This window comes from Coloeus monedula (genome assembly GCF_965178545.1).
Source record: "Coloeus monedula genome assembly, chromosome: 6".
NCBI lineage: Eukaryota > Metazoa > Chordata > Aves > Passeriformes > Corvidae > Coloeus > Coloeus monedula.
In genome coordinates, this window is record NC_138786.1 from 19,120,104 (window position 1) to 19,143,389 (window position 23,286).

General features: G+C 52.4%; 3 protein-coding genes across 11 annotated transcripts in view; 2 read left to right on the forward strand and 1 right to left on the reverse strand.

Annotated features, from left to right (window-relative positions):
* The window catches only part of SLC25A22 (solute carrier family 25 member 22), a 54,166-nt gene extending 48,075 nt beyond the window's left edge, over positions 1 to 6,091 (forward strand). For all 9 annotated transcript variants that reach the window (XM_082284210.1, XM_082284205.1, XM_082284203.1 and 6 more), the window contains 3 exons: positions 382 to 536; positions 3,647 to 3,722; positions 4,591 to 6,091. In XM_082284210.1, coding sequence (XP_082140336.1) covers positions 382 to 536; positions 3,647 to 3,722; positions 4,591 to 4,744 — 385 coding nt within the window. In that variant the 3' untranslated portion in view covers positions 4,745 to 6,091. The remainder of the gene's footprint in view (positions 1 to 381; positions 537 to 3,646; positions 3,723 to 4,590) is intronic.
* A 203-nt stretch (positions 6,092 to 6,294) lies between these two features.
* On the forward strand, positions 6,295 to 12,964 carry IRF7 (interferon regulatory factor 7). Its single transcript, XM_082284202.1, has 12 exons — positions 6,295 to 6,934; positions 9,283 to 9,409; positions 9,497 to 9,659; positions 9,990 to 10,152; positions 10,234 to 10,316; positions 10,494 to 10,539; positions 10,649 to 10,750; positions 10,824 to 11,021; positions 11,184 to 11,309; positions 11,436 to 11,816; positions 11,977 to 12,095; positions 12,805 to 12,964. The coding sequence occupies exons 2-12, from the start codon at positions 9,387 to 9,389 to the stop codon at positions 12,949 to 12,951; spliced, it is 1,551 nt and encodes a 516-aa protein (XP_082140328.1). The 5' UTR covers positions 6,295 to 6,934; positions 9,283 to 9,386; the 3' UTR covers positions 12,952 to 12,964.
* Positions 12,965 to 13,553: 589 nt separating this feature from the next.
* Positions 13,554 to 20,816, reverse strand: LOC309574492 (malignant fibrous histiocytoma-amplified sequence 1 homolog; the record flags this gene model as incomplete). The annotated part of the gene is given in 11 exon segments (XM_082284201.1): positions 13,554 to 13,851; positions 13,952 to 14,022; positions 14,483 to 14,642; positions 15,148 to 15,305; positions 16,449 to 16,936; positions 17,027 to 17,217; positions 18,142 to 18,328; positions 18,755 to 19,046; positions 19,855 to 20,777; positions 20,779 to 20,796; positions 20,799 to 20,816. Coding segments are annotated over 11 exon segments (2,775 nt in total). The 3' UTR covers positions 13,554 to 13,582.
* Between the last annotated feature and the right edge of the window lie 2,470 nt (positions 20,817 to 23,286).

The following is a 23,286-nucleotide window of genomic DNA, read 5'->3' on the forward strand; positions in this document are numbered from 1 at the left end:
AGAAAGGTAGAGCTAAAGCAGTGCCCCATGGGATGGCGGGCAGGACGGAATGTCTCGTAATTAACAAGAGTGGTCAAAAATTCACCTCTGAATGTGCTGATGTCTGTGGTTTGAGTGTTGAAAAAAAGGGGAGCCCATTGATCCTGCAGGGCTGCATGCCTCCCATGGGCCTGTTGTCCTTTGTGCAGTCACTTTTGCCCTGCTGAGTTTCAGCTCCTGTCTGCATTGCAATCACAGAGCCAGGATATCTGCATTGCACTCATGGCTGTGCTGCCAATTTGTGATGCTTGCAGCCCTTCCTTTGCTCAGTTTGTTGGTGTCCCACACTGACTTTGCTCATCCTTGTTCTTCTTTTTTCTCTTTCCTCCTGCCCCACTGCAGGGATGTCCCATTCTCCATTGTTTACTTCCCACTGTTTGCAAACCTGAACAAGCTGGGCCAGAAAGACCCCAATGTCAAGGCTCCGTTCTACGTGTCCTTCCTCTCTGGATGTGTGGCTGGCAGTACGGCTGCAGTGGCTGTCAATCCTTGTGATGGTGAGTCCTAAGGAGCCTCTGGTGGTGGCCTGCTGCCAAGGGACAGGAGTCAGAGGCCCACGCTGGGCCAGGTGAGGAGGAGGGTGACTGTGCCAGCCTTTTTCAGCATGAGCACAAGGGAGGTGCAGGAGGGGACAGCTCTGCTGCCTCCAGCTCTGATGGTGTGAGTTCAGCTGAGCTACGACTTTGGCCACAGCTTACACAAAGGTTTGCAGTACTCGCTTGGCACATTGGGAAGAGGGTGTCATTCATTTCAGTCATTCTTGGCAGGAATGGCTGCAGACACACCCCTGGAAAGGTGCATTTCCATGTGGAGTGATAATATGCAGACCACTTACAAGCATATGGTCAGGGACCAACAGGGGAAGCCTCAGATTTGTGGCCTTTTCTCCTGCTCTTAAATCTGCCTTAAATACCACCTCGGGTTTCTCTCCTGTGAAAAACACCAGAAAGTAACTGCTTTCTCCCCAGCACTGCACATGCTCCAAGGCGTGAAGAAATGTAGGAGCAGAATTGTGTATTTTAGATACCTCTTCCAGAAGGAGGTGAGCATATGAAAATCAATTCCCACTTTGCAGAGAGATACCTGAATTTGGAAGGTTTAAAGTTTAAGTCAGCTTTTGAAACCTTGATCACAGTGAGGGAGGGGAGTGTCGGGGTCCCTCCCCCTGCCATGTAGCCCTGGGAGAGGGGCCCTGGGGAGGAGACACGGGGTTTCCCTGGCCCTGGTCAGCCTCGTTCCCCATTGGTTGTTTTGTGTTCCCCTGCAAGGGCAAGGACCCTCGGGTCCCGTGATTGAGAGAGTTCCTCAGCAGAGCCCCAGCCATGGGGCTGGAGAAATAAACACCTCTGAAACATCTACCAAGAATCTGCCCATATACATTTCTTTTCCACCGGACTCCTTGTTTGATACATCGTGTTACAGAATCCCCACTGTAACAATGGTGGAGAATTGCGGGCAAGACACCGATCCCTAAGGACAGAAAATTTGTGAGTAAAAAGCACTCTAGATCTCTCTCTTCGCACCTTGGTTTGGATATTCTCTATGGACTATGGAAGAATCATGGGAAATGTGGCTCTCTGAACCACAGAAAGAAATGTATCTAGAAGTTAAAGAAATCCTTGAAAAACAAAGCAAGAAAGTATTTGTTCCGGGAGATCTAGAACATTTTTTAAACTAGCTTTTCAGGAATTTCTTCTATATTTTTCGAGACTTACTTTTTGATATTGATCCTCCTGGAACTAGTCTCAAGTGGTTTTGGTACGAGATCTGGGATAAGATAAGGGATCAAACAAAACATGGACTAGCGACAGAAGCTCTCCGTGGATCAGTTGTAATCGGTGAAGCTCTTCAGGAGCATTTGTATGGTCCCATTACCCCTAGAGCAGAGGATGGCCGTAATCCTGTGGCCGAGACCGTGTGGCAGCCATGCCAGTGGAGGTGCCTGCGCTGGATATGCCCGGCCCCCTTGGGAGCCCACACCGTATCACAGACCCCATCCCTGTCTCGGGGTCCCTGGCTGCGCGACCGCGAGTGAGGGAGCGACGCCGCAGGCGCCGTGGGTGCCGTGGGCCACGTGCAGCAGAGAGGCGGCCCCCATGAGCAGCCAGGAACCGGGCATCGGCGTGGCAGCCCGCTCTGAGCACACAGCTCGGAGAGCCCTGCGGAGGGAGAAGCGGCGGTTCCCACAGTGACACGAGAAGCCGCGCAGCACCGAGCCGGAACGGGGCCGCACTCAAAGCAGCGTGGAGCTTGCGGAGCAGAACCGCTCACAGGGCACGGAGCCAGCGGCGATGGCAACGCGGGGCCGCGCAGAGCCCAGACACGCCGGAGCAGCGCCGCTCGGAGAGCGCGGAGCAGCCGCAACGCGGGGGCCCGGCCGAGACGTCGGAGCCGGCGAGGCGGCGGCCACGCGGGACCGGCAGCCATGATGAACACGCAAGCACGTGATAGGAGGAGTTGTAGCCACAAAAGTCACAGGAACTGTGAAATGGTACAATGTAAAAAACAACTATGGATTTATAACAAGATGATATAAGGGAAGATTTGTTCATCCATAGAACTGCCATTAAAAGGAATAACCCTAAAAATTACCTGCAAAGTGTAGGAGATGGGGAAGTTGTACGATTTGTTATAGTACAAGGAAAGAAGGGTTTACAAGCAGCAAATGTTACTGGGCCTGGAGGTATTCCAGTCAAAGGCAGCTGTTATGCACAAAATTATAAACAATATCCATCCCAGCAGCTTCCCTACCCACAGCCTACTTTCCCCTTTTACCCTATACCCAATATGAACCCCTTCCTAAGTTTACCCCATCCCCAGTTTATTCCTAATCCGTTTTTCACCCCATGGCTTCCCTATACAATTCCCTTTCCCTACAACTCCTCTCCGATGCTGAGGGAGGGATGAAAAGGGGGAGGGAAGAAATTAAACCCTCTCCTGCCTCAGTTTCCCCACAGAGCATGCCCGGAGAGTCCTGTCTCCCTTCTGTCAGCCTTAAGATGTTCCACAGAATCTGTTTGGACATTAAAGCCTCAGGAGGGTGGCTTGTTTTGTTTTAAAACTGTTCTTGTTATGTTGATCCAGTTGTTTTAAAATAAAATGGGTGAAATGTCGGGGTCCCTCCCCCCCTGCCATGTAGCCCTGGCAGAGGGGCCCTGAGGGCACAGACACGGGGTTTCCCTGCCCCTGCTCAGCCTCATTCCCCACTGGTTGTTTTGTGTTCCCCTGTGCGGGCAAGGACCCTCGGGTCCGGTGATTGAGCAGTTCCTCGGCAGAGCCCCGGCCCTGCGGCTGGAGAAATAAACATCTCTGAAACATCTACCAAGAATTGGTCCATATATATATTTGTTTTCCACAGGACTCTTTGTTTGATACATCGTGTTACAGAATCCCCACTGTAACAGGGGAGGGGTTGGATTTTGGGTGGCTTTGTGTTTCTTTTATCCATTTAGAAAGGAATGGGTTCATTTTCCCTGATAAATGTATGAAAATGGTCAGTATTCTTGGTAATCTCATTCTGACTGTTTCAAAGCCATTGCTCTGAGGGTGGTTCTTGCCTGCTACGCTCCCAGTGCTCACCAGTGTCTCCCCTCTCTTTCCTCCCCAGTGATCAAAACGCGGCTGCAGTCCTTGCAGAGAGGAGTGAATGAGGACACCTACTCGGGGATCCTGGACTGCACCAAGTAAGACTCCTCATGACAGAGGCACCACATCGGTGTTTGGCATCTGCTGCTGCCTGCTGCCAGGCAGGAAGTGCAGCTTCTAGACCCAACCAGCAGCTTTGCTTCGTGGTCCCTCTGAACCTGTGCTTTTATCAGTCTATCTGTCTATCTGGAGATAGATACAGATATATGAGCAGATGTATATATATATAGTTTTGTAAAAGAGAACTTCTTCCCATACTGAGCAAGAAAAACATACCATTTGTATTTAAATACTTCTGTCCAAACCCCAGTAGTCATAACACTGAGATTTCATTTCTGCAAAGGGAGGCAATGCTGTGGTAGTCTCTCCCAAGGCCCTACTGTTGGGAAATCCTACAGTATTGAGTCTCATATCCCTCCTGGGACTGCTCTGCACAGTGTCTGCAGGAGTGCTGCCAGAGTGAGCTGTCTCCAGCTGCACTATCCTCTCTCTGATCCTTTACTGAACTATGGTCTGGTTGCTTCCAAACATGAAGGGACTTTTTCTGCTTTTGTATTTCTGTGGTATCCAGAATCTGTTGCCATCTGGCTCTGTCCCATGCTGAGGGGGGAGATTTGAGCAGGGTGACCTCTCAATGCAAGCATGGGGTTTCTTAGCTGTGCTTCCAGACACAGGCAGACACTCCTGTATGTAGCCAGATGTAGGGATGGGGCAATTTTCTGCATGGCCATTTGCAGAGCACTTGGGCAGTGATGGATGATTTGCTGCGGAGGCTGTGTCAGGCAACAGCACTTGCCTGGGATTAGTCCCTGGAGGGAGGTAGAAAGCCAGGGCATGGCCAAAGGCTCTCCTGGCACCGTGGAGGGGCGGGATGGACAGTTACCTGTCTGTGTCATTTCTCCCCAGGAAGATCTGGCAGAGGGAAGGGCCCACGGCCTTCTTCAAAGGGGCCTACTGCCGAGCCCTGGTCATTGCTCCTCTCTTTGGCATTGCACAAGTTGTCTACTTCATCGGCATTGCGGAATTCCTGCTGGACATGCTCCCCAAGCACCGGGCCTAGCCCTGGAGTGGCTGCGTGTGCCCTCCCGCCCTCTGCAGCGCTGGATTCATCCCCGTGTTCACCATCCGTGTCGATCGATGTCAGAGCAACAGCACAAAGGGTTCGCGCAGGGATGCGAAGGGACCTGGTGTCCAGATGGGCAACATGGGGAGGGAGAGAGTCCCTTCTCTGCTCCCTCTGGAGCCTGCCCCCTCCCGCTCCTTCCACGGACAATACTTAATTATGCACCTCTCTCTCTCTCTCTCTCTCTCTCTCTTCTTAATTTCCAATTTTTTGGTTTTAAATATGCATTCTTAAGGACACTGGTGAGCACAGACTGGGTTTGCAGACCCAGAAGTCTCCTCTCAGTCTTGGGGAGAAGGAGAGATGGGAAAGAAATAACTTCAACCCTCATCCACCTCAGTTTCCCTTTCTTCCTGAAGCTGCCAGCTGTCTGAGGAGGAGCTGGAGGGGCAGCTGTGTCCCCTCAGCACCTCCTTGGCTCTGCTGACCTCGGGTCAAGAGTGAATGCTGCACAAAGGGGTCTTATCTCATTGCTGCTGGAGGCAGGGGTGGGGGGGATGCTGGATCTGGCAAGTTCCTTGGCCTGAAAACCTTCAGTCCTCCCTTCTCCCTTTTTAAAAACGAGTTGGACTTAAATGAATTCTGATTGTTCCTATTGATTTTGTAATTATTTTTGTTTTAAAGCAAAGGGATGTCCCTCCTAACTAGGTGTCACAGGCACATCCGGGTGAGGTGCAGAAATAAGATGTCTGCTCTGTAGGGAACATGTCTGTGGGATCACATGAATGTCCAAAGGTGCTTCCCTGCTTGGCTACAGGCAGGGAAGGGAGAGGAACTTGGGATCAAGTTACTTTTGTTTTGGGGTGTTTTTTGGGGATTATTTTGTTGTTGTTTTATTTGTTTGGGTTTTTTGGGGGGGTCTTTTTGGTTTTGCTTTTTGTTTTTGTTTTGTTTGTTTCGTTTTGTGGGGGTTTTATTTAGTTTTATTTTAGTTCTGGTTTTTGTTTGGGTTTTGTTTGTTTTTTTTTTTTTAATGCAGGGTTGTGGGGAGGGAAAACCAAACAACAAGAAACCACTTACATTCCTTCAACCTGCCCATCCCCAGTGTGATAAAGCTGTGGCTGCAGGTCTAGATCAGCTGATCAACCTTGGGGAGCCGTAGCAGAAATGCTGTGCCTGTGGGCTCACCCTGCCAGGTGAGAGCACAAGATCTGGTTGTGTTCTGATGTTTGCCTTGGGTGTGACTGGAGCCAGCGGGTGTGGAAGAGGCAGAGGGTTCCCATTCCTTGAGCAAGGAGCTGTTTGTGTGTCCATCACTTGTGGGGGCGAGTCCTCTGCATCACACCACCATCCTGTTTGCTCCTGGGGTGGGGAGTGGTGGTGGGTGGCAGGGGGCAAATCCACACCTACAACCTGCTCTATGAAAGGGACACTGCCCCAGCTAATATCACTTGTCAGAGGAATTCCTCGTTCAGTACTCTCTTGGGCTGTGTAATTAATTCTAGTTTAAATGGTCTTAAGTGTGAGATCTACCAACCCAGTGTGATCTTCTCCGTTATTTATTCCATTTGGTGCGATCCACCCAACTTTGGTGTTGAAATTAAACTGGTTGAAGTCACTTTTCATTCCTTTTTATTGCTTTGTTCTCCAGGCGCCTGCTTGGTGTTTGTGTTTCGAATGTGTATTTAAATTAATTTTTAAAAATCCTTGGTTTTAATGTTTAAAAGAAAACCACCTGTTTGACCATTCTTGGGGTTAGGTTTTCATGAAACCTGTATGTTGAGGGCCTTCTTCCTTGATGCATCCTTTTTCTCTTTGAAAAAGTTGTTCTGTGGCTGATTTGTTACTTGTCACTTTGCATATGTGAATAATTTTTTTTTTTCTTTTAATGACTTCTCCGTGTAACTGGGAAGGAATCTGTGCAAAGGCGATGATAGATGTCTGTGCTGTGTGTAGTGCTGTGATGCTGCTCTTGCTCTGGATTTCCCTTGGGTGGATTAAAAGAGAAAGATTTATTTTTTTTCCTTTAAGGTGCCCCATTCCTTGCTGCTTTTTGATTTACAGGGAGGGTCCCCAAAAGGGACACTGCTGATAAAAGTTGTGGGGTTTCAGCTTGCCATTCTGCCTGCAAGGACTGTCCCCTGAACCTGGGTGACTTGTGGCTGCAGGGATGCGTGTGGAGTGCAGGTTTGTATGGTGGGGTTAAGTTTGAAGGAAAATTTTGTGCAGTGAATGTCTAAGGTTCAGGGAAAGCTCTCCTTGTCCTTTGGGATGCTTTTAAAAACTTCTTTGTAAAACTGACTCTTCCTCCTGAAATCTCTTCTTCCACCGTGCAGGAGCTGGTGACCTAAATTAGGCTGATTTTTAGCTTCCAGGACATGTCCCTGGATCAGCAGGACCTGGGAAGGTGGCAGGGGATAGTGGCTGTGGCTGCGCAGGGTCCTGCTTGCAAAAAGAAAAAAAAAAAGTTTAAAATGGGAGCATTCCCATCAGATTAATTAATCATCTATTAACTGAAACCTCTCTGCATTGATTGCAGCATTGAGGAATGAAAGTAAATAAACACGCCTCTGCTCCCCTCCCCGAGGGTGCCGCTTGTCCCTGGGGCAGGAGCCATCAGCCAGCACCACTCCTTGTTCTTCCCACCTGTTCCTCTGGCAGAGGGTCCTCCACCCACCCTGGGCCCTTTCCAGTCGTACCTTGTCCATGTCAGCCTTGTCCCTTGCTCCCACCCTGACCCGGCTCTCCTGGCTCCTCTTTGGGTTTCACAGTGTTCATCGCCCTTAAATTCATTTTGCTGGATCTGCCGAATGCCCCTGTCCTGGGTTCAGGTGCTTGGGTCAGTTTTGGTTTGTGGAATTCCCTGGGACAGAAGGATGGAAGTTCCTAAAACCCTGGGGGGAAATTCCTGCTCAACAGAAGGAAAAATCCTGGCAACCAATAGGGGAATTCCTGGAACAAAGGGAAACCATCCTGGAAAGCTAAATATCCTGGATCACAAAGGGGAAATTTCCTGTAAGACAATGTAGGAATTTCCATGCGATGACTAGGGGTAAGTCCTTGAAAGCAAAGGGGGAAATATTCTGTGAATTTGTAGAAAGTAATGGGGAAATTTCATACAAGGCTATAGGGGGAGGTAGCCTAGAAATAAAAGGAGGGAAATTCCAAGAAAGCAAGGAGGAAATTTCCTCAAATACCTGGGAAATTCCTGAAAAGCAGAAGTGACATTTTTGAAGAAAGTAACAGTGATATTTCCTAGAGGGGAAATTTCCCAGAATGCAAAGGAGGAATTGGTGGATAGCAAAAGGGGAATTGCCTGGAGAGGATTAATGATACTTCTTGGGAAATAATGTCTTGCTTCCCAGTGTCAGGAAAATCCACAAATGCCAGAGGTTTGTGTCCAAAAAGGAGACAGAGGAGTCCTGCCACTTTATTCGAATAAAGGGAGAGAGTCCACCGGGGCACACGCCTGCGGGGTTTTCTCTCTTGGGCTGTCTGCTGTACCCCGAAGCTCCGAGGTTCAGGCTTGTGCAGACCCGTGTCTGTTTCAGGAGCCAAGCTGTGTGGGCTCTGCAACAAACCTGTGGCCCAGAGTTAGGAGAGACATGAGGACGCATTTCAAAGATGTGAACACCCACATCTTCACCCATCCAATTGTTTGTGAAGACGTGAGCTTTCCTCTCACCAGGGAGTAACAGTCATGGGGAAATTTCCTAGGAAAGCAATTGAGATCCTCTAAGCAGAGGTAAAAATCATAGACAGGAATGGAGGACTCTAGAGAGCAACAAAGCCATTTCCCAGGAAACAAGGAGGACATAGCCTCAAAGTGACTGGGAAATTTTCTGGAAAGCACCAGGGGATTTTTTAGGAAGTGGGAAACTTCCTGGTAAAAAAAAGGCAATGTTCTCAAAAACTCTCCATGTAAAGTGCCTAGTAGGCAGTAGGGACTTCCTGGAAAGAAGAAATTTCCTCAAAAACAAGCGGCACATTGGGGAAGAGCTGTAGTCCCGTGCCTCAGCCCCACTGACCCCTCCACCCCTTCCTGGTCCTTGGGTAAGGAACTCGAAAAACCTCTCAGGGTGTTTGGGTTGTCTTGACTGAGCCGGGCGGGCGCTGTTGCTGCCCGTGATCCTCCTCCTGTGGTGGGCATGGGCTGGTTCGCCTCTGCTTCGGTGCCGAGAGCTGCCCGCCGCACTTCGGCCTTTATTGGTTTGTAAGTTTTGGCAGCACGGCCTTAGCGTGCAAGCCAAGGCAGCCGGGAGAAGAAGGATTGAAAGAAACATCTGCACGTGGTCCGGGGGTTTCCAGTCCCGGGAAGCCCCGGCGGGAGCGCGTGCGGCTGATCCCCTGCGCTCCGGGTGTCCCACGCTCAGCTTGAGGTCCGGTTTATTTAATTATTGCTAATCTGGGGAGGGGCTTGCGCGGGGCTCCGCAGCGGCGTTCCCGGAGCCGGAGCATCCCGCGGGCGCTCCCGGGAGCGGCGGCACCGCCCCGCCGCGGCAGTTTCACTTTCGGAAGGGACACGTGATTTCCAGGAAAACGAAAGGGGCGGATAAAGGATCGGGCAGGAGGCGGCCGTTCCCGCGCGGAGGTCACCGCACGGCACGGCACGGCGCGGCAGCTCTGCGGACCCGGCACCATGGCAGCGCCGGAGAAGGAGGGGTAAGTGGCGCCCAGCACCCCCGGCCCTCCCCAGGTCGCCGTCCCCGGGTGGCCCCGGTCCTCCCGGTGACAGTCCCGCGCCCGCAGGGAAGCCCAGAAGCTGCGGTTCGGGCAGTGGCTGCTGAACGCCATCAGCAGCGGGAGCTACCGGGGGCTGTGCTGGATCGACCCTGGCCATACCACCTTTCGCGTCCCCTGGAAACACAACGCCAGGAAGGACATCACCAGCAGTGACGTGGAGGTCTTCAAGGTGGGTGGGATGACTATCACCAGCAGCGACTTGGAGATCCTCAAGATGGGCAGGGTGGGAGTCACCAGCAGCAGCTTCTGGATCTTCAAGGTGTGGGGGATGGGGTTAATCCGTAGTGCACTCAAGGTTTTCCAGGTAGGAGGGTTCGAGTGACCAGCGGCACCCTCAGGGTCCTCAAGAGGGGTAGGATAGGATGGTGACCAGCAGCAAGTTGAGGTCTTCAGCGTGGGTGGGATATGGGAGCTGGGAAGGTGGGGGAAGATCAGTCATCCCTGGAAGCCTTCACGCTCATGGAGCCAGGGACCCCATGCTCACCCCCTGCACCCCCAGGCCTGGGCGCAGGTCAGTGGGCGGTATGAGGAAGGCTCCGAGGACCCGGCCAAGTGGAAGACCAACTTCCGCTGTGCCCTGAGCAGCACCCAAATGTTCAAGCTGGAAGATGACCATTCCAAGCGTGGTGATGACCCACACAAGGTCTTCTCCATTATCTCAGGTGAGCCTCGCCTCAAGGAGGGGTTGTGTTGGGTGGGGTGAGAGATCTCAGGACCTCCCACTCCTGGTGCTCTCCTTTCAGCCACCCTCCAGCACAGCAAGGAGGGAGATTCCAGCATTCCTAAGCCTGTGGTGGACCAACAGCCAGCACAACAGCAGCTCCAGGTAGCTGAGTGGGCACAGCAGGCCAGGGGTGTCCCTGCTGCCACTTGCAGGCATTTCAACTTCATGTCCTTAGGGTGCTCCCAAGCTGCAACCCAGCACCTGGCCAAAATATGGGCTGGGGGAGGTTGGGTGCCTGGCAACCACAGCATTAAGATCCCAATCTGCTTCCCTTTCCAGCTGGAGCATGATTCCCAAGACATGGCCTCAGCAATAGCTGTCCCAGGTAAGCACTAGTCTCACACTCCTTTTTTTGGGGGGAGGACACCCTGCTAGGCTCAGCTGGGGCTGATTTTGTGGCTGTGAGATATCCCACCCACTGTGCTCCCCCTTAGGACCTACTGACCCACAGCTCTCGATTCTGGAGGAGCTGCTGCAGCAGTGTGACATCTCACCCCGTGACCTTGGCTCACTGGCCCAGTCCTGGGTGCCCACAGGTGAGACCAGCCCTGCTCACAGGGTGCAGAGTGGGTGGCTGCCTGGGTGGGTGACCCCAGCACCTTCCCACAGGTGGTTTCCCTGCAGGGGACAGTCCCCACCAGGATGTCATGCTCCAGCCTCACCAGGACACCCTGCTCCAGCTTTATGCAGACCCCAGCCAAAACAACTGCTTCCCTCCCACGACATTTCCACAATGGGTTCCCCCGGTGGAGCAGCCCACCTTGGACACCTACCACCCACCGGGCCTCATGCCACCAGAGGAGACAGGTGGGTGCTGTGCAGCAGGATCCGGCCCTGGCTGTGGGAATGCCATAAGGGAGTGGGAAGAGGCTGGGGTGCTGCCATGGGGACCCCACGCCAAAGCAGCCCCCACTCTGCTGCATCCCGAATGGTGATGGTGATGCCGATGCTGTTCATCTCCCGCTGCAGGGGCCATGCCACTGCCGTGCCACCTGACAGAGGGCACGGTCCCCACGCAGTACCCAGCGGAGGCAACGTTCTTTGTCCCTGCTGCCAGCCCTGTGCCACAGCCACGGCTGCTGCTGGATAACACAGGTGAGGGTTATTAATAGCTATAAATAATTATTACAATTGTTAACACTAAATATGCTTGGGGGGTGCTTTGGAGAGGGAGAACGTTTCAGTTTGGAGGATGCAGCTGCTGATCACTTCCTGGTGCAGATGGCATCGTCTCCATCCTGGATGTCACCATCTACTACCGGGGGAAGGAGTTCCACCGGGAGGTGGTTGGGGGCAGCCACTGCCTGCTGACATACCAGCCCGCCAGTCTGCTGGAGGCCCCGTGCCCCTGGCACGTGGTGCGCTTCCCCAGCCCCGCCAGCGTGGCTGACAGCAAGCAGCGGCGCCTCACCGAGGAGCTGCTGGGCGTCGCGGGGCTGCAGCTGGAGCAACGCGCCTACAAGGTCTTTGCCACCCGCCGGGAGAAGTGCAAGGTGTTCTGGGCCTTGTCCCAGCAGCTCGAGGGGGTCGAGGAGCCCCCACCCAACCTGCTCTGCCGGGACCAGGAAACACCCATCTTTGACTTCCATGAGTTTTGCACAGGTGGGTAGGGGTGGCACATTGTTCTCCATATGTTAGTTCCTGCCCAGCCTGGTTCTGGGGCTCATGGGAGCCACCCCAGGATGTTACAAGCATCCAAACCCTCCCAGTCCCTCTGTTCCACCAGGCTCACCCCAAAACTGAGCCCTGTTTTGCCTCACAGAGCTGAGGGACTTCCGCAATGGCCAAAGGCAGCGATCCCCTGACTTCACCATCTACCTCTGCTTTGGGCAGGCCTTCTCCAAGGCCAGGCCTAAGGAGTCCAAGCTCATCCTGGTCAAGGTGCAGTAGCCAAAACCCACCACTATCCCACTGCTGCCCAGGGAAGGGGAGAGACTCATGGAGTCCCAGGGGAGCTGGGACTCTGGGTACCTGAGGAGGGGGATCCTCGAGGTCAAGGGGGGTGGGAAATGGAGGGTCTGGGTGCCTGAAGAGGGACCCCTGGGGACTGAGGCAGATGGGATTCTGGGTGCCCAGGGATGGGGACTCCCTGGTGATGAAGAGGTGATGGAGTTTCCTCAGGGACTGGGTAGCGACAGCCACAGGGGCCAGGGGAGGTGAGTGCTTGGGTGCACAAGAAGGGAGACCCTCAGTGTGGGGTTTGGGAGCCCTCAGGATATGGGGCAGATGGGAGATCTGGATACCCAAGGAGAGGGGACCTGGGGGGCTGAGAGAGATGGGGGAACTGAGTGACAGGGGAGGGGACCCTTGGAGACATGGGCGGCTGTGTGACCAGGAAGGGGACCCTTGGGGACCAGGGGAAACATGGGGCAAGGGTGAGCAGCTGCCTGGGCCAGAGGACACTTGGGGTCTGGGCGGGATGGTGTGGAAGGCAGCTGCCCAGGGACAGGGATCCTCAGGGTTTGGGGGAGACAAAGGGTGCCCCAGACATCTCCCCGCACTCCAGGAGAACAGGGCTATGCAGGGTGTTGCAGCCACATCGGGCAGCTGCCCCTAACTTGCCCCTAACCCCAATGTTTTGCCGCTGCAGCTGGTGCCCAAGTTCTGCGAGTACTACTACGAGCAGGTGCTGCAGGAGGGAGCCTCCTCCCTCGACAGCCACACCCTCAGCCTGCAGCTCTCCAACTCCTTTGACCTCATGGAGCTCATCGAGCAGTACAACATGCAACTGGGCTGACCCCTCGTGCCCCGCTCCCCATGGCCCTGGCACAGGCAGCAGGACCACTGGGCATCCCAGCCTCTGCAAACCAGCACCCCCCAGCCCAAGGACAGCTTCACTGACCAGTCCTGGAGTCACACATTGCTTTTCCCCTCCATCAGCTGCTAGTGTGTTTTTGTGGAGTGTGGTAATTTACAGATTTATTTTCTTAATTTTTCCAAGTTAAAATATGTATGTATAGAAGCGTAGCTCTCTCTTGCTGCTGTTGCCTGGACACCTGCCTCTGCTATCAGTCTGAAATCTTCGCTACCCCCTTCTACCCCCAGAACCACCAGGGTCCATGCCCAGCCTTGTCTCAGCAAAGTCCCTGCTGGCAGGGGTGGGTTGGTATCAGAGAGCTTATCAGTGCCTTCTTCCCTTTAAATTTGAGTAGATGAGGTGACTTCCCACACCTGAAGGGATGCATTTATCAATGAATTTATTTCCATGCATTAAGGCTACAAACATGACTTGCAAGCAGAATGTGTTGAGGACAGCCTGGCTTTTGCTAAACAAAAGTACTTCCGTGAGCACTGGCCTGGAGTCACTCACTGGAGATGTTCTGGAAAAATAAGGCAGTAACTACAACACGAAGCACCCTGACCTCAGCTCAGAGGTGCAGAAGGGGTGGTATCTCAGGGAGGAGGTGTGGAAACCAGAGGGCTGCCTGAAGATGGGGTGTGCCCTCCCCAGGCTGCAAGCAACTGCATCCCCTTGATTCAGGAGCCTGACCATCTGGTCCCTGGGCAAGGGGAGGTGGCAGTGTTCTTACCTGCCTAGTGACCTGGATGCTGCTAGGACCAAAAGTGGTGGTCCCGTAGCTTGTCACGTAATAGTGAGCAGAGGGCTGTGCCAGGGGCTCCTCCAGCTGCCTGGGTACTGTGGGAATGGGACACCCTTAGCACACCAGTTCCAGCAAACCCTCAGCCCTCTTTCCCCTGAGCGCTGTTGTGGCACTAACTCAGGACACTGGGCTCACCTTTGGGCAGGAGCAGCTCTGCACCAAAACGGTGCCCACACGTCCCACAGGTTTTAACGTCTTCCTTTGTCCTGTGGAGGAAAAAGCCCGGGAGAGAAGGAGCAGGAGCTGCCCTCAGCACTCCCCAAGGAAGACGATGCCAAGGCAGTGGAAGAGGCTTGCTCTTCCCACCCTGACCAGCTGCAATTGGTGGGACAACCACTGCCCTCCTGGGTGCCTGAGCACCTTCAGCTCTTCATGAAACAGGGACATGTGGGCATGTGTCCAGAGTGAACATCATGTGCCTGAGTCCCAGAGTCTCATCTGCTTCACCTTTCTCTCCATGCTCTAATTTCCCACACCAGAAAGTGCTAACACCACGTGGGACACAAGCTGCTATGGAGAGAGCTGCTATGGGAGAATGACACTGTAGTGCCAGTGAATTTCATTACTAATTTCACGTGGCTTTTAGAAGCTGACCAGCCCCACCAGCATTGCAGTAGTGACCACCCAGGTCCTGCCCTCGCTTGGAGGGGCACAGCGTGTACGTACATGGCACCTGTGCCATCCATGTCTGGCCAGAGGAACTCTGCAGGACAGCCGGACGTTCGGCAGGGAGTCTTCACACACACGTGCAGCCCCGGCCACTCCTCAGCGAGCTTCTGGATGACGAGCACAACTGCCACGAGGAAGTCCCAGGCAAACTGGAACCCTTCCAGCAAAAGGAGAATGTCGTGCTTGCTTACAGCCCCCAGCCACAGCAGCCCAGGAGATGCTGTGGTGACCCACACATCACTTCCAGCCCACGGCCTCGACTGTTGGACCAGCTCCATTTCTCCAGTTAACCAAGCCGCCATAAGGAATTTAACGGTATGTTGGAAGAGCTCCCCAACTTGGGTGGCCCTTTTACTTATCTCTTGAAGACCCAGCCTTAGACTGTACTCTGCTGGGGCCTTCTGGGCAAGGATGACCCATCTGCTCCATGACAAGAATGAAAACTTGACTTCCCATTTTTATGTGATACCTCTAAAGGAGTCCTGAACAGAATTGCATGGAGAAAGAGGAAATCTGTAAGTGGACTGCTGGTGGAGCCAGGCCAGACTAGGATATGTGGCAGAGGCTTCTTGGGACACTTCCCAGAGGGCTGGAGGTGGCAGGGGTGGAGCTCAGGAGAGACATGGAGTTGGGAGTCATGAAATATGGATCAGGGATCTTACCTGTCCTTTCTGATGGCTTTCTGCAGCGGAGCTCCAGGTAGCTGTAGGCCCTCTGGTTATTCTCTTTGATCAGCAGAGGTTTGCCATTGCATACAAGCAGGCAGGTCACCTTCGCCACCCAGTGTGTGGAATAGAAGGAGCAAGCTTTCACCAGGAACCTGCGAGGAGATTGCCCATGGCTTTCACCACTTTCCTCCTAGCTTATGGAAGAAAGTGTGGCACCAGGTGGACTTGAAAATATGAGCTGAGCTTCAGTAAGAACAGAGGCAGACACCAAATGAGGACCTTCCCCTACTGAAAGCTCAAGCAGCAGGAGCAGCCTCTTAAGCCAAGAGATCCTTCCAGAGTTGGTCATCTTGTCCTGGTTTTATCTGGGATGGGGTTAATTTTCTTCCTAGTAGCTGGTACAGTGCTGTGCTTTGGATTTAGGATGAGAATGATGTGGATAACACACTGACGTTTTAGTTGCTGCTGAGCTGGGCTTACACCAAGTCAAGGACTCTTCAGGTTCTCAGGCTGCCCTGCCAGCGAGGAGGCTGGGGGTGCACAAGAAGCTGGGAGGGGACATAGCCAGAACAGCTGACCCCAAATGACCAAAGGGTTATCCCACAGCTGGTAGCATCACTCTCAGCATATAAACCTTGGGGAAAGCTGACTGGGGGACCACTGCTTGGGAACAGGCTGGGCATGAGTTGGTTAGTGCTGAACAATTGTTTTTTACTTGCACCACTTGTTCTTCTCTCTTTAATTTCTCTCTTTGCTGATTTCCTTTGCATTACAATATTATTATCACTATTACTGTTTTTATTATAATTTATTTCAACTATTAAACTGTCTTAATCTCAACCCATGAGTTTTCTCACTTTTCTGATTCTCTCCCCAGTCCAGCCAGGGATGGTGACTGAGTGGCTCTGTGGTGCCTGGTTGCTGGTTGGGGTTTAACCATACCACTGTCAGACAAAACTCGAGACCAGTCCAGAAAACCAGAAGTTCCAAAAACTGGTATAGTTCCAACACCCATAGAAACTAGAACATTCTTGGGTGGGACTGTGAGACCTCTGCCTGCCTGGATGGGCACAGATTAGCCAAACACATTCCCCCCACCCCGATGAAAGGTGGACTAGAAGGAGCGTGGCCATTGCTCACGTCCAGGCAGCGAACATGTGTGTGGCACAGCTGAGAAGCCATCCTGGTATCTTGACTCCCAGGCTCAGGCCAAGGGCTTGCTGAGAGTCATCCTGATACTGCACCGAGCAAACTCAATCCCACAACCTCACTGATGGCCGGAAACCAGTGCTTACCTCTGGAAGAAGCCCTCAGGGATTTCGGGTGAGAAGTAGGCACGGATGTGGAGGTCCTCAGGGTGATCTCCTCCCCACACCTCAGACACTTCCTCTGTCTGGTTCAGATAGGTTGGGAACAAGTACCAGGACTCGCCTTGGCTCCGTGTTGTCTCCCATGGCTTTCCAGGCACAAACTCCCTGGCCTGCGGGTTGAGCACTTCGGTGTGCTTCACCTCCAGGCAGAGCTCAAAGTGCTCCAGGAGGCTGAAGAGCTTCCCTCTCCCTCTGTGAGGCCTGTGTCCCATGATTTCCTCAAAGACATCCCACATCCCTTCTGAACAGAGCTGGTGCTTCACCAAGGCACGCACAGCCTGGTGGCACAGCATTGCCTTTGACTTGAAGGTCCACACCCAGTTGGCTCTGTCTCTGATGGTGGCGTGTTCCCCGATCAGTGTCTCCACAGAGATGCTCTCGAGCTGCTGGACGAGGCGGTACCGCACCAGGAGCTGCATGGGAAGGGAAGGAGAGGTGAGGTGGCAGTGAGAGGAGCCCAGCTTGGACTCTACGGAGGAGATGGTCCTGATCCCCAGGCTCACCTTGAACATCGTTATTAAAAAGGTAGGCTGGAGAAAGACGGTGCTTTCCAAGTGCTTGATTTCCTCATACCACACGACGAGCCCAATGTGGTGGAGGTACCGCAAGATGTCCTGGAGGAGCTCTCTGCCCAGGCTGGCCAGGTGCTTGTGCTGCCAGAGTTTGCTGAGTAGGTACTGGAGGTCCATCATGCCTAGAGGGAGATACAGGAGCTCAGAATGCATCTCTCAGACACAGCATTCCAAGGTAGATGCTTCAGAGAGCCAACAAACACCAGCAGCAACCCACATAACCTGTGCCATCCCTGGGGAAGTAACTGGGATCAGAGTGATGCTCTGTGACTGTGACCAAAAATGCTCTGCCTCTCCTCAGCTGTCCCACTGCCACCCTGCAGCCCCCACAGCCTTGCCTTGGCTCAGTAGTGGCAACAGCCTGCCAGAACTTTCTGAAAAATGAGGCTAACACTGGGGCTTTTTTATTATTATTGTTTGAGGAAGCAGGTTTGTTTCCAGCCAGAAAACCTCAGATTGCCAGTTAAACCTCAGACTGACATTCAGCAATGCAGAGAGACAGGCAACAAAGTCTGGCTTATCTCCACAGAAGAAAAGCATCTGCTCCTTGTTCTCTAATCCTGCAGTGGCCAGGGGGGCCAGAGATGTCACTGGGAACTGGTGGTGTTCGTACCTGCTTTGGGTACATAAGCAAGAGGCTGGAGCTGTCTGCTAATCCCGGTAAGTCACAGGAGACATGGAAAAGGGTCTAGGGAAAGGTAGGGGCCATTAAATAAAGTTAGCAGGATGTAGATTTGAAAACCACATGGAAGCATTAAAGCTGTGGAGCCCTGCAAGGTTTTTTAATTGCTTATGCAGGGAGAAGAGGAGAAAGCAAAACATCACTGGAAAGCAAGGAACCAGACAGCATGGCCCGTTCAGGCGTGCTCAGTATTAATGCTGCAAGGTCTTCAGCAGCAACCCCACTGCCACACAAACAGGGCCAGAAGGTGCAGCAAGCACTGGACAGCCCATCCCAAACTCAGGACAGCACTGGAGAGAGCCTGTCCCAGGCACGGGACAGAAGCTCCCCTCAGAAAAGCGTGGCAGGGTTGCAGACCACTCACCATGGTCTGCCACCTCCTTGCTCCGTGCAATATCCACAATGGCAGCTTCCACCTGCCTGTAGATGGGCGGCAGCACTCGGAAGACCTCGGGGAAGAGCTCCTCATTCTTCACGTGCTCCAAAATAGTGGCCTCGAGCTTTTTGATGTCACAGTGATCCGTGCAGTTGACAGCAACTAAATTTAAGATCTGGAAAAGAGGAAGCACATACCTGACGAAACTACACCCAGAGAAGTCTTTTAGCTTGTGAGGACCTAATGCCCATGAGGTCACTCAGGGTGGAACACACCACTGGCTCAGCTTCAGAGGGCACTTGCTTCACACCTCTGTTCTGCAGCAGTTCCTGAAAATCACCTGGTGATGGTGAATGGCCCCTTGCACTCCTCCTCAGGCACTTGCACTTACAAGCCACAAGAGGAGATGCCCATCACCTACCAGGGACAAGGACCCTGCAGGTCACAGCCAGGGGTTACCATGTCCACCCCAGTCTGGGGAGGGGCTGCAGTAGTGGCCTGATGCACTTGCACCAGATCACCTTAGCCAGTAGCACCCTGGGCTGCCAGAGACAACAGGGTGACCTCAGCCAGCCAGAACCCAGGAAAATCTCAGCCCTACAGTTAACGTGCAGCTCTCCATCTCTTTCAGCCTCTCCCACTGGTCCACGTAAAACTTGGGCTCCTCACTGCCCTCCAGGTTGTTGATGAAGTGAGCAAGGTTGCTTTTTCTCTCTGCCAGCATGGCTGTGATCCTGGCCATGATGTCATGTGTCTTCTCTGCTACCTCCTGCTCCTGGCAGCAGTCCACATGGGTTCCCACAGGAAGCACCACCGAGTTTGGCACTCGCATGGACAGGTTGTTGATCCAGAAACCAACAAGCTCCTTGAAAGTTTTGTCATTAGTTTGGTACCTGGGGAGGGAGGAAAAGAAAATCCCAAATTCACATCTTACCCTCTGGATCTCCAGCCAACTTCTACCAGTGCAGGCCTGACCACACACTCCGTGCTGTCCCAGGAGCTCACTGGAGAAGAGCTCAGATCTCAGAAGCTGACATGGACTGTATCCAAGCTCATCCTTCAGTTCCCCATCCTTAAGCTATGGGGTATAGCAGAGTCAATCCCTGCTGTGAATGAGAGCATCCCTCTGTAGCACAAAACCCAAGCCTGATGCTCCCTCCATGTTCAGGGAACACCACAGGATACAGATGGGATTGTAGGAATTTGCTTTTTGCAGAGAGCAAGTCCGTTCAGAGGGGGTTCAGTTGTCACATAAGCAGTTGGTGCTTATTCAACCCCTCCAAACAGAGGCCTTTGGCAAGGTGATGACAGACCTGGTGGATTAAAAGATTGATCTGCAAAAAGGGGGAGGGGGAGAGCCAGCTATGCCAGTGGTGCAAAGACCAGGCCTCGAGGCCCAATGGAAACGGTGTGAATTTGTGCAGTGCAAAGTTTCCCCAGCTCCTTTTTAGTTTCCCTGGTGTCATAGGTTAGCAAGCATAGTCCCGGAAGGGACGTCCTTGCCAAGGGGTGCTTACAGCTTCCTCTGGGAACTGATAGAACCTATCAGCTGGCCAATTTGAATATGGACAATTCTTTAAGCCACTTAAAGTTGTGACCACCTCTGTGATCCACATTTAAGAACAGGCAAACTCCCCCTCCAAGGGGGGTCTTCCTGGACCTTCCAGGTCTACCTGGAATCCAAACCAGCTAAGCACTTACATGTGAAGATTGATGACAAGGATGACGAGTGCCTGTGGGGTGATGAACACGTGGTGAGTCACGTAGTATTCCAGCTGGCCGGCAAAGTCCCAGAAGAGAAACGTGAAGTCCTCGATCTGGAACTCACTGATCTCTATGCCAACTGTTCGTTCTTCCTCGGGAACCAGTTTGGATTGCCCTTGCTTCAGGCTTCTGCAGATTGTGGACTTCCCCGCCAGTGAGGCCCCCAGGAACATGGTCTTGACCCTCTTGTCCTCCTGCCCCAAACCATGCTGAAGCTGGTTGAAGTAATTCCGGATCTGCTGAATGCCACCAGCACACACTTCACTGGGTGGCTTCCGGAGGGGATTCCCACTGGCCTTAAACACTTTCAGGGATGGTCCCTGGAAGAGCTCCTTGGGGAGCTGGCGAAGGGCATTATTCTGCACATGGAACTCCTGTAAGCGTGCCAGCTGCAGGACAGGCTGCGGGAAGGTCCGGAACAGGTTGTTGGAGACGTTGAGGTACTGAAGGCTGCCTTGACAAGCTGCCAGGTCCCTGGGGAGGGCACAGAGACGATTGTTGTTCAGCCGCAAGTGCTTAAGCCTGGGGAGATGGGAGAAAACCCCCTCTGGGATGATCCGGATTTGGTTCTGATTCAGCTCAAGCCTCTCCAAACAGACCAGGCTCTGGATTTCATTGGGAAAGTCCACAAACTCATTCTTGGACAGTATCAGCTTCTTGAGGTTGCAAAGCTTAGAAATGCCGGTGATGCTCCTGAGCTTGTTCCTGTCGAGGTCAAGGCTCTCCAGCATGGAATTGCTCAGGACTGCAGGCGGGAGCACACGCAGCCTCTGGGTAGAGAGATTCACTTCACGAAACCTGTCCTCCTGCTCCTGACCTGGACATATGGGACAGGGAAGGTGGTTAAAAGAGACTTTGATGCTTTGGAATTGCAGACCATTATTTCTTTTTTTTTGCATGACTTTGGGATGATTTTGGCCAGCAAGAAAAAGCAGAGGAGCTGGTTGAACAGTGCAACCACAATTACTGCTTGACCAGCCCCTGTGTCCTCCCAAGAGAGGAACTGAAGCTGAAGATCTTGGCTGGGACTGAAGACACAGGAACAGTTCCCACCAGATGCTGACCTGCAGCCCAAGTGTCACATTAACAGATTTGTTCTCATGCTTTGAGCCCTGCAAGAGCTCCAGGCACAGATGCATCTACCCCAAAACTGGGAGTTTTCTAATCCTAGCAGTGGGCAGGGGGGGCAGAGCTGACATCAGGACAGCTGCTCCCCATATAACTCGCCCAGCCCACTCAGCTCTTGACCACAGCTCCATGGATGCACTCACTGACGCCAGGGCCAGCGAGTTCAGACGCTTCCTCTTTCACATCCTCTCCCCTCCAGATGACGCTGTGATTCCCTGCAGAGATGCGCCCAGCCCTGGGAGACTGGGGGAATAACACAGGGACGGTGGGGTTCCCCAAAGGATAGGGCACACAGGCAGGGACTCGGCCATGGCTGAGAACATCCCCAAACAGAGGGTGTTTAGAGCAGAGAGATTTGCAGGCGAGGAGAGCACCAGCAGGATAGGGATCACACGATACCAAAGCAAAACATGGTTAGATTTGCTTTCCTCTCTCGTTTCACTTCCTCCCGTGACACCAAGCATGGCATCCCCTTATGCAATGCACCCCACTCAGGACTGACTCATCATCATTTCTCAGCATCACCACTGAAACATGGGACATGCTCCAAGCCCAGCAGGAAAGCAAGCCTTTGCCCTCTCCCAAATGCCCAGTCTCTCCATCAGGGACAAGCCAAAGGACTCCCACCACCATTGACCCAGAGCAGTGAAGAGCCAGGGCAGCTACTCACAGGCTCTGGGCTGGGCCATGACCCTGCAGCGTGGCACCACCTGGATCCTCCGGGCACTCGCCTCCCCCTTTCGTTTCCTCCTCTTGTGTCACTGCCACCTCCCTGCACTCTGCCAGGGAACCCCACCCTCTCTTTTCTCCATCCAACCTCAGAGCAGCTCTCAAGAACCCGAGCACCTCTGGCCAGATGGTAGGGCCAGGGTTACATCCCAAAAGCAGTACTGAAGGTCACCTACGAGGCAAACATGGTGGCAAAACAGTTCCTGAGTCAAATTCCTGGTGCAGCATCCCTCCCTGCCTGTGCTGAGCGACCTTTTGGCATCACCCCTCTTGCAAAGGAATGAAAGGACACTAACAAGAGGTTTTACTGTCACCAAACTACTGCCTATATTGAATAAGTAAGATTTCTTCCCTTAAACACGCAGCAGCATCTGATCCAAGACCGTCAACCAGAAAGGGAAAAAAAAAAAAAAAAAGCAAGTTGTATACACAGTATTCTAGAAAAACTGTTTTCTAGAACATAGCAGAAGAGGCATTTTTAGGAATGTTTCTCACTGCCTCTCCCAGGAGGCAGCTTAGAATTTGATAATTTAATGGCAGACAGAATGAAAGAACCAGTATTGTTGTTCATGTTCACTTCAGCAGAAAGGACATGCAGAAGGTGTAGTTTTCAGTCTCAGCAGACTGCAAGCACAGAGGTAATAAATTTTATCAGGCCTTACAGTGCAGGCACTCCTAATACACCCTGCAACAGGCTGTTATCTTTACTGCCAGTTCAAGGGCAACATTTAACCAGAATTCAAAGCAGTGAAACTGCCGAAGGAATGAAACAGACTGATACTGTCTTCCTGGTAAACAGTGTAGTTGCTTCTATTATTTGGTCAAGACTTGTTTTTCACACCACCTACCTTTTTTACAGACAGGTTATGCCAGAATTGTTCCTGTGACATCTTCAGAGGTATCCAATTTCCACTCTAAGTGTATGCACAACTAGATCACATTCTCTCATTCTTCTGCCAACAGTACCATAAAAGTTTCTGAATTTTTATTTTGTCCAGAAATTATCAGCAGTGTTTGTATTCACAACCCCACACCCATATTCCAGGTATGTATTCTAGCTACAAGTTCAGCTTGAAAACTACAGCTTCTCTGCCAGCTGTTCTTCTGCAGTCAGTACCGTGTCTTTTCCAAAGATCTTCAAAGCCACTCCAAAGTTACCACTTCCTTATCATCCAGCCAGGCTGCACTTCCATAGAGGAAGCATACGGAACCAAGGAAGATTAACTCCAAAATGCTCAGGATTCATCCATTAAACACTCCTCTAGCACAGAATGATGAGAGTGAAGCACTGTGCCAGTCCATACACTACTGGTATATAGGCTTGTTTTGTTTAAATAGTAAAAAAATAAACCCTCCAAACCAGTTCCCGTGAAGGGAAAGCCAGTTTCTGAGTTGTAACTTACTGGTTTTCTCTTCAATTTCTCTGTGAAACATCTCCTCCCTAGCAGGGCTTGATGGGGAATGATTCAAGTCAGATTCAAGGGTGCTGAATATAATTTAAGGACCTGTGTT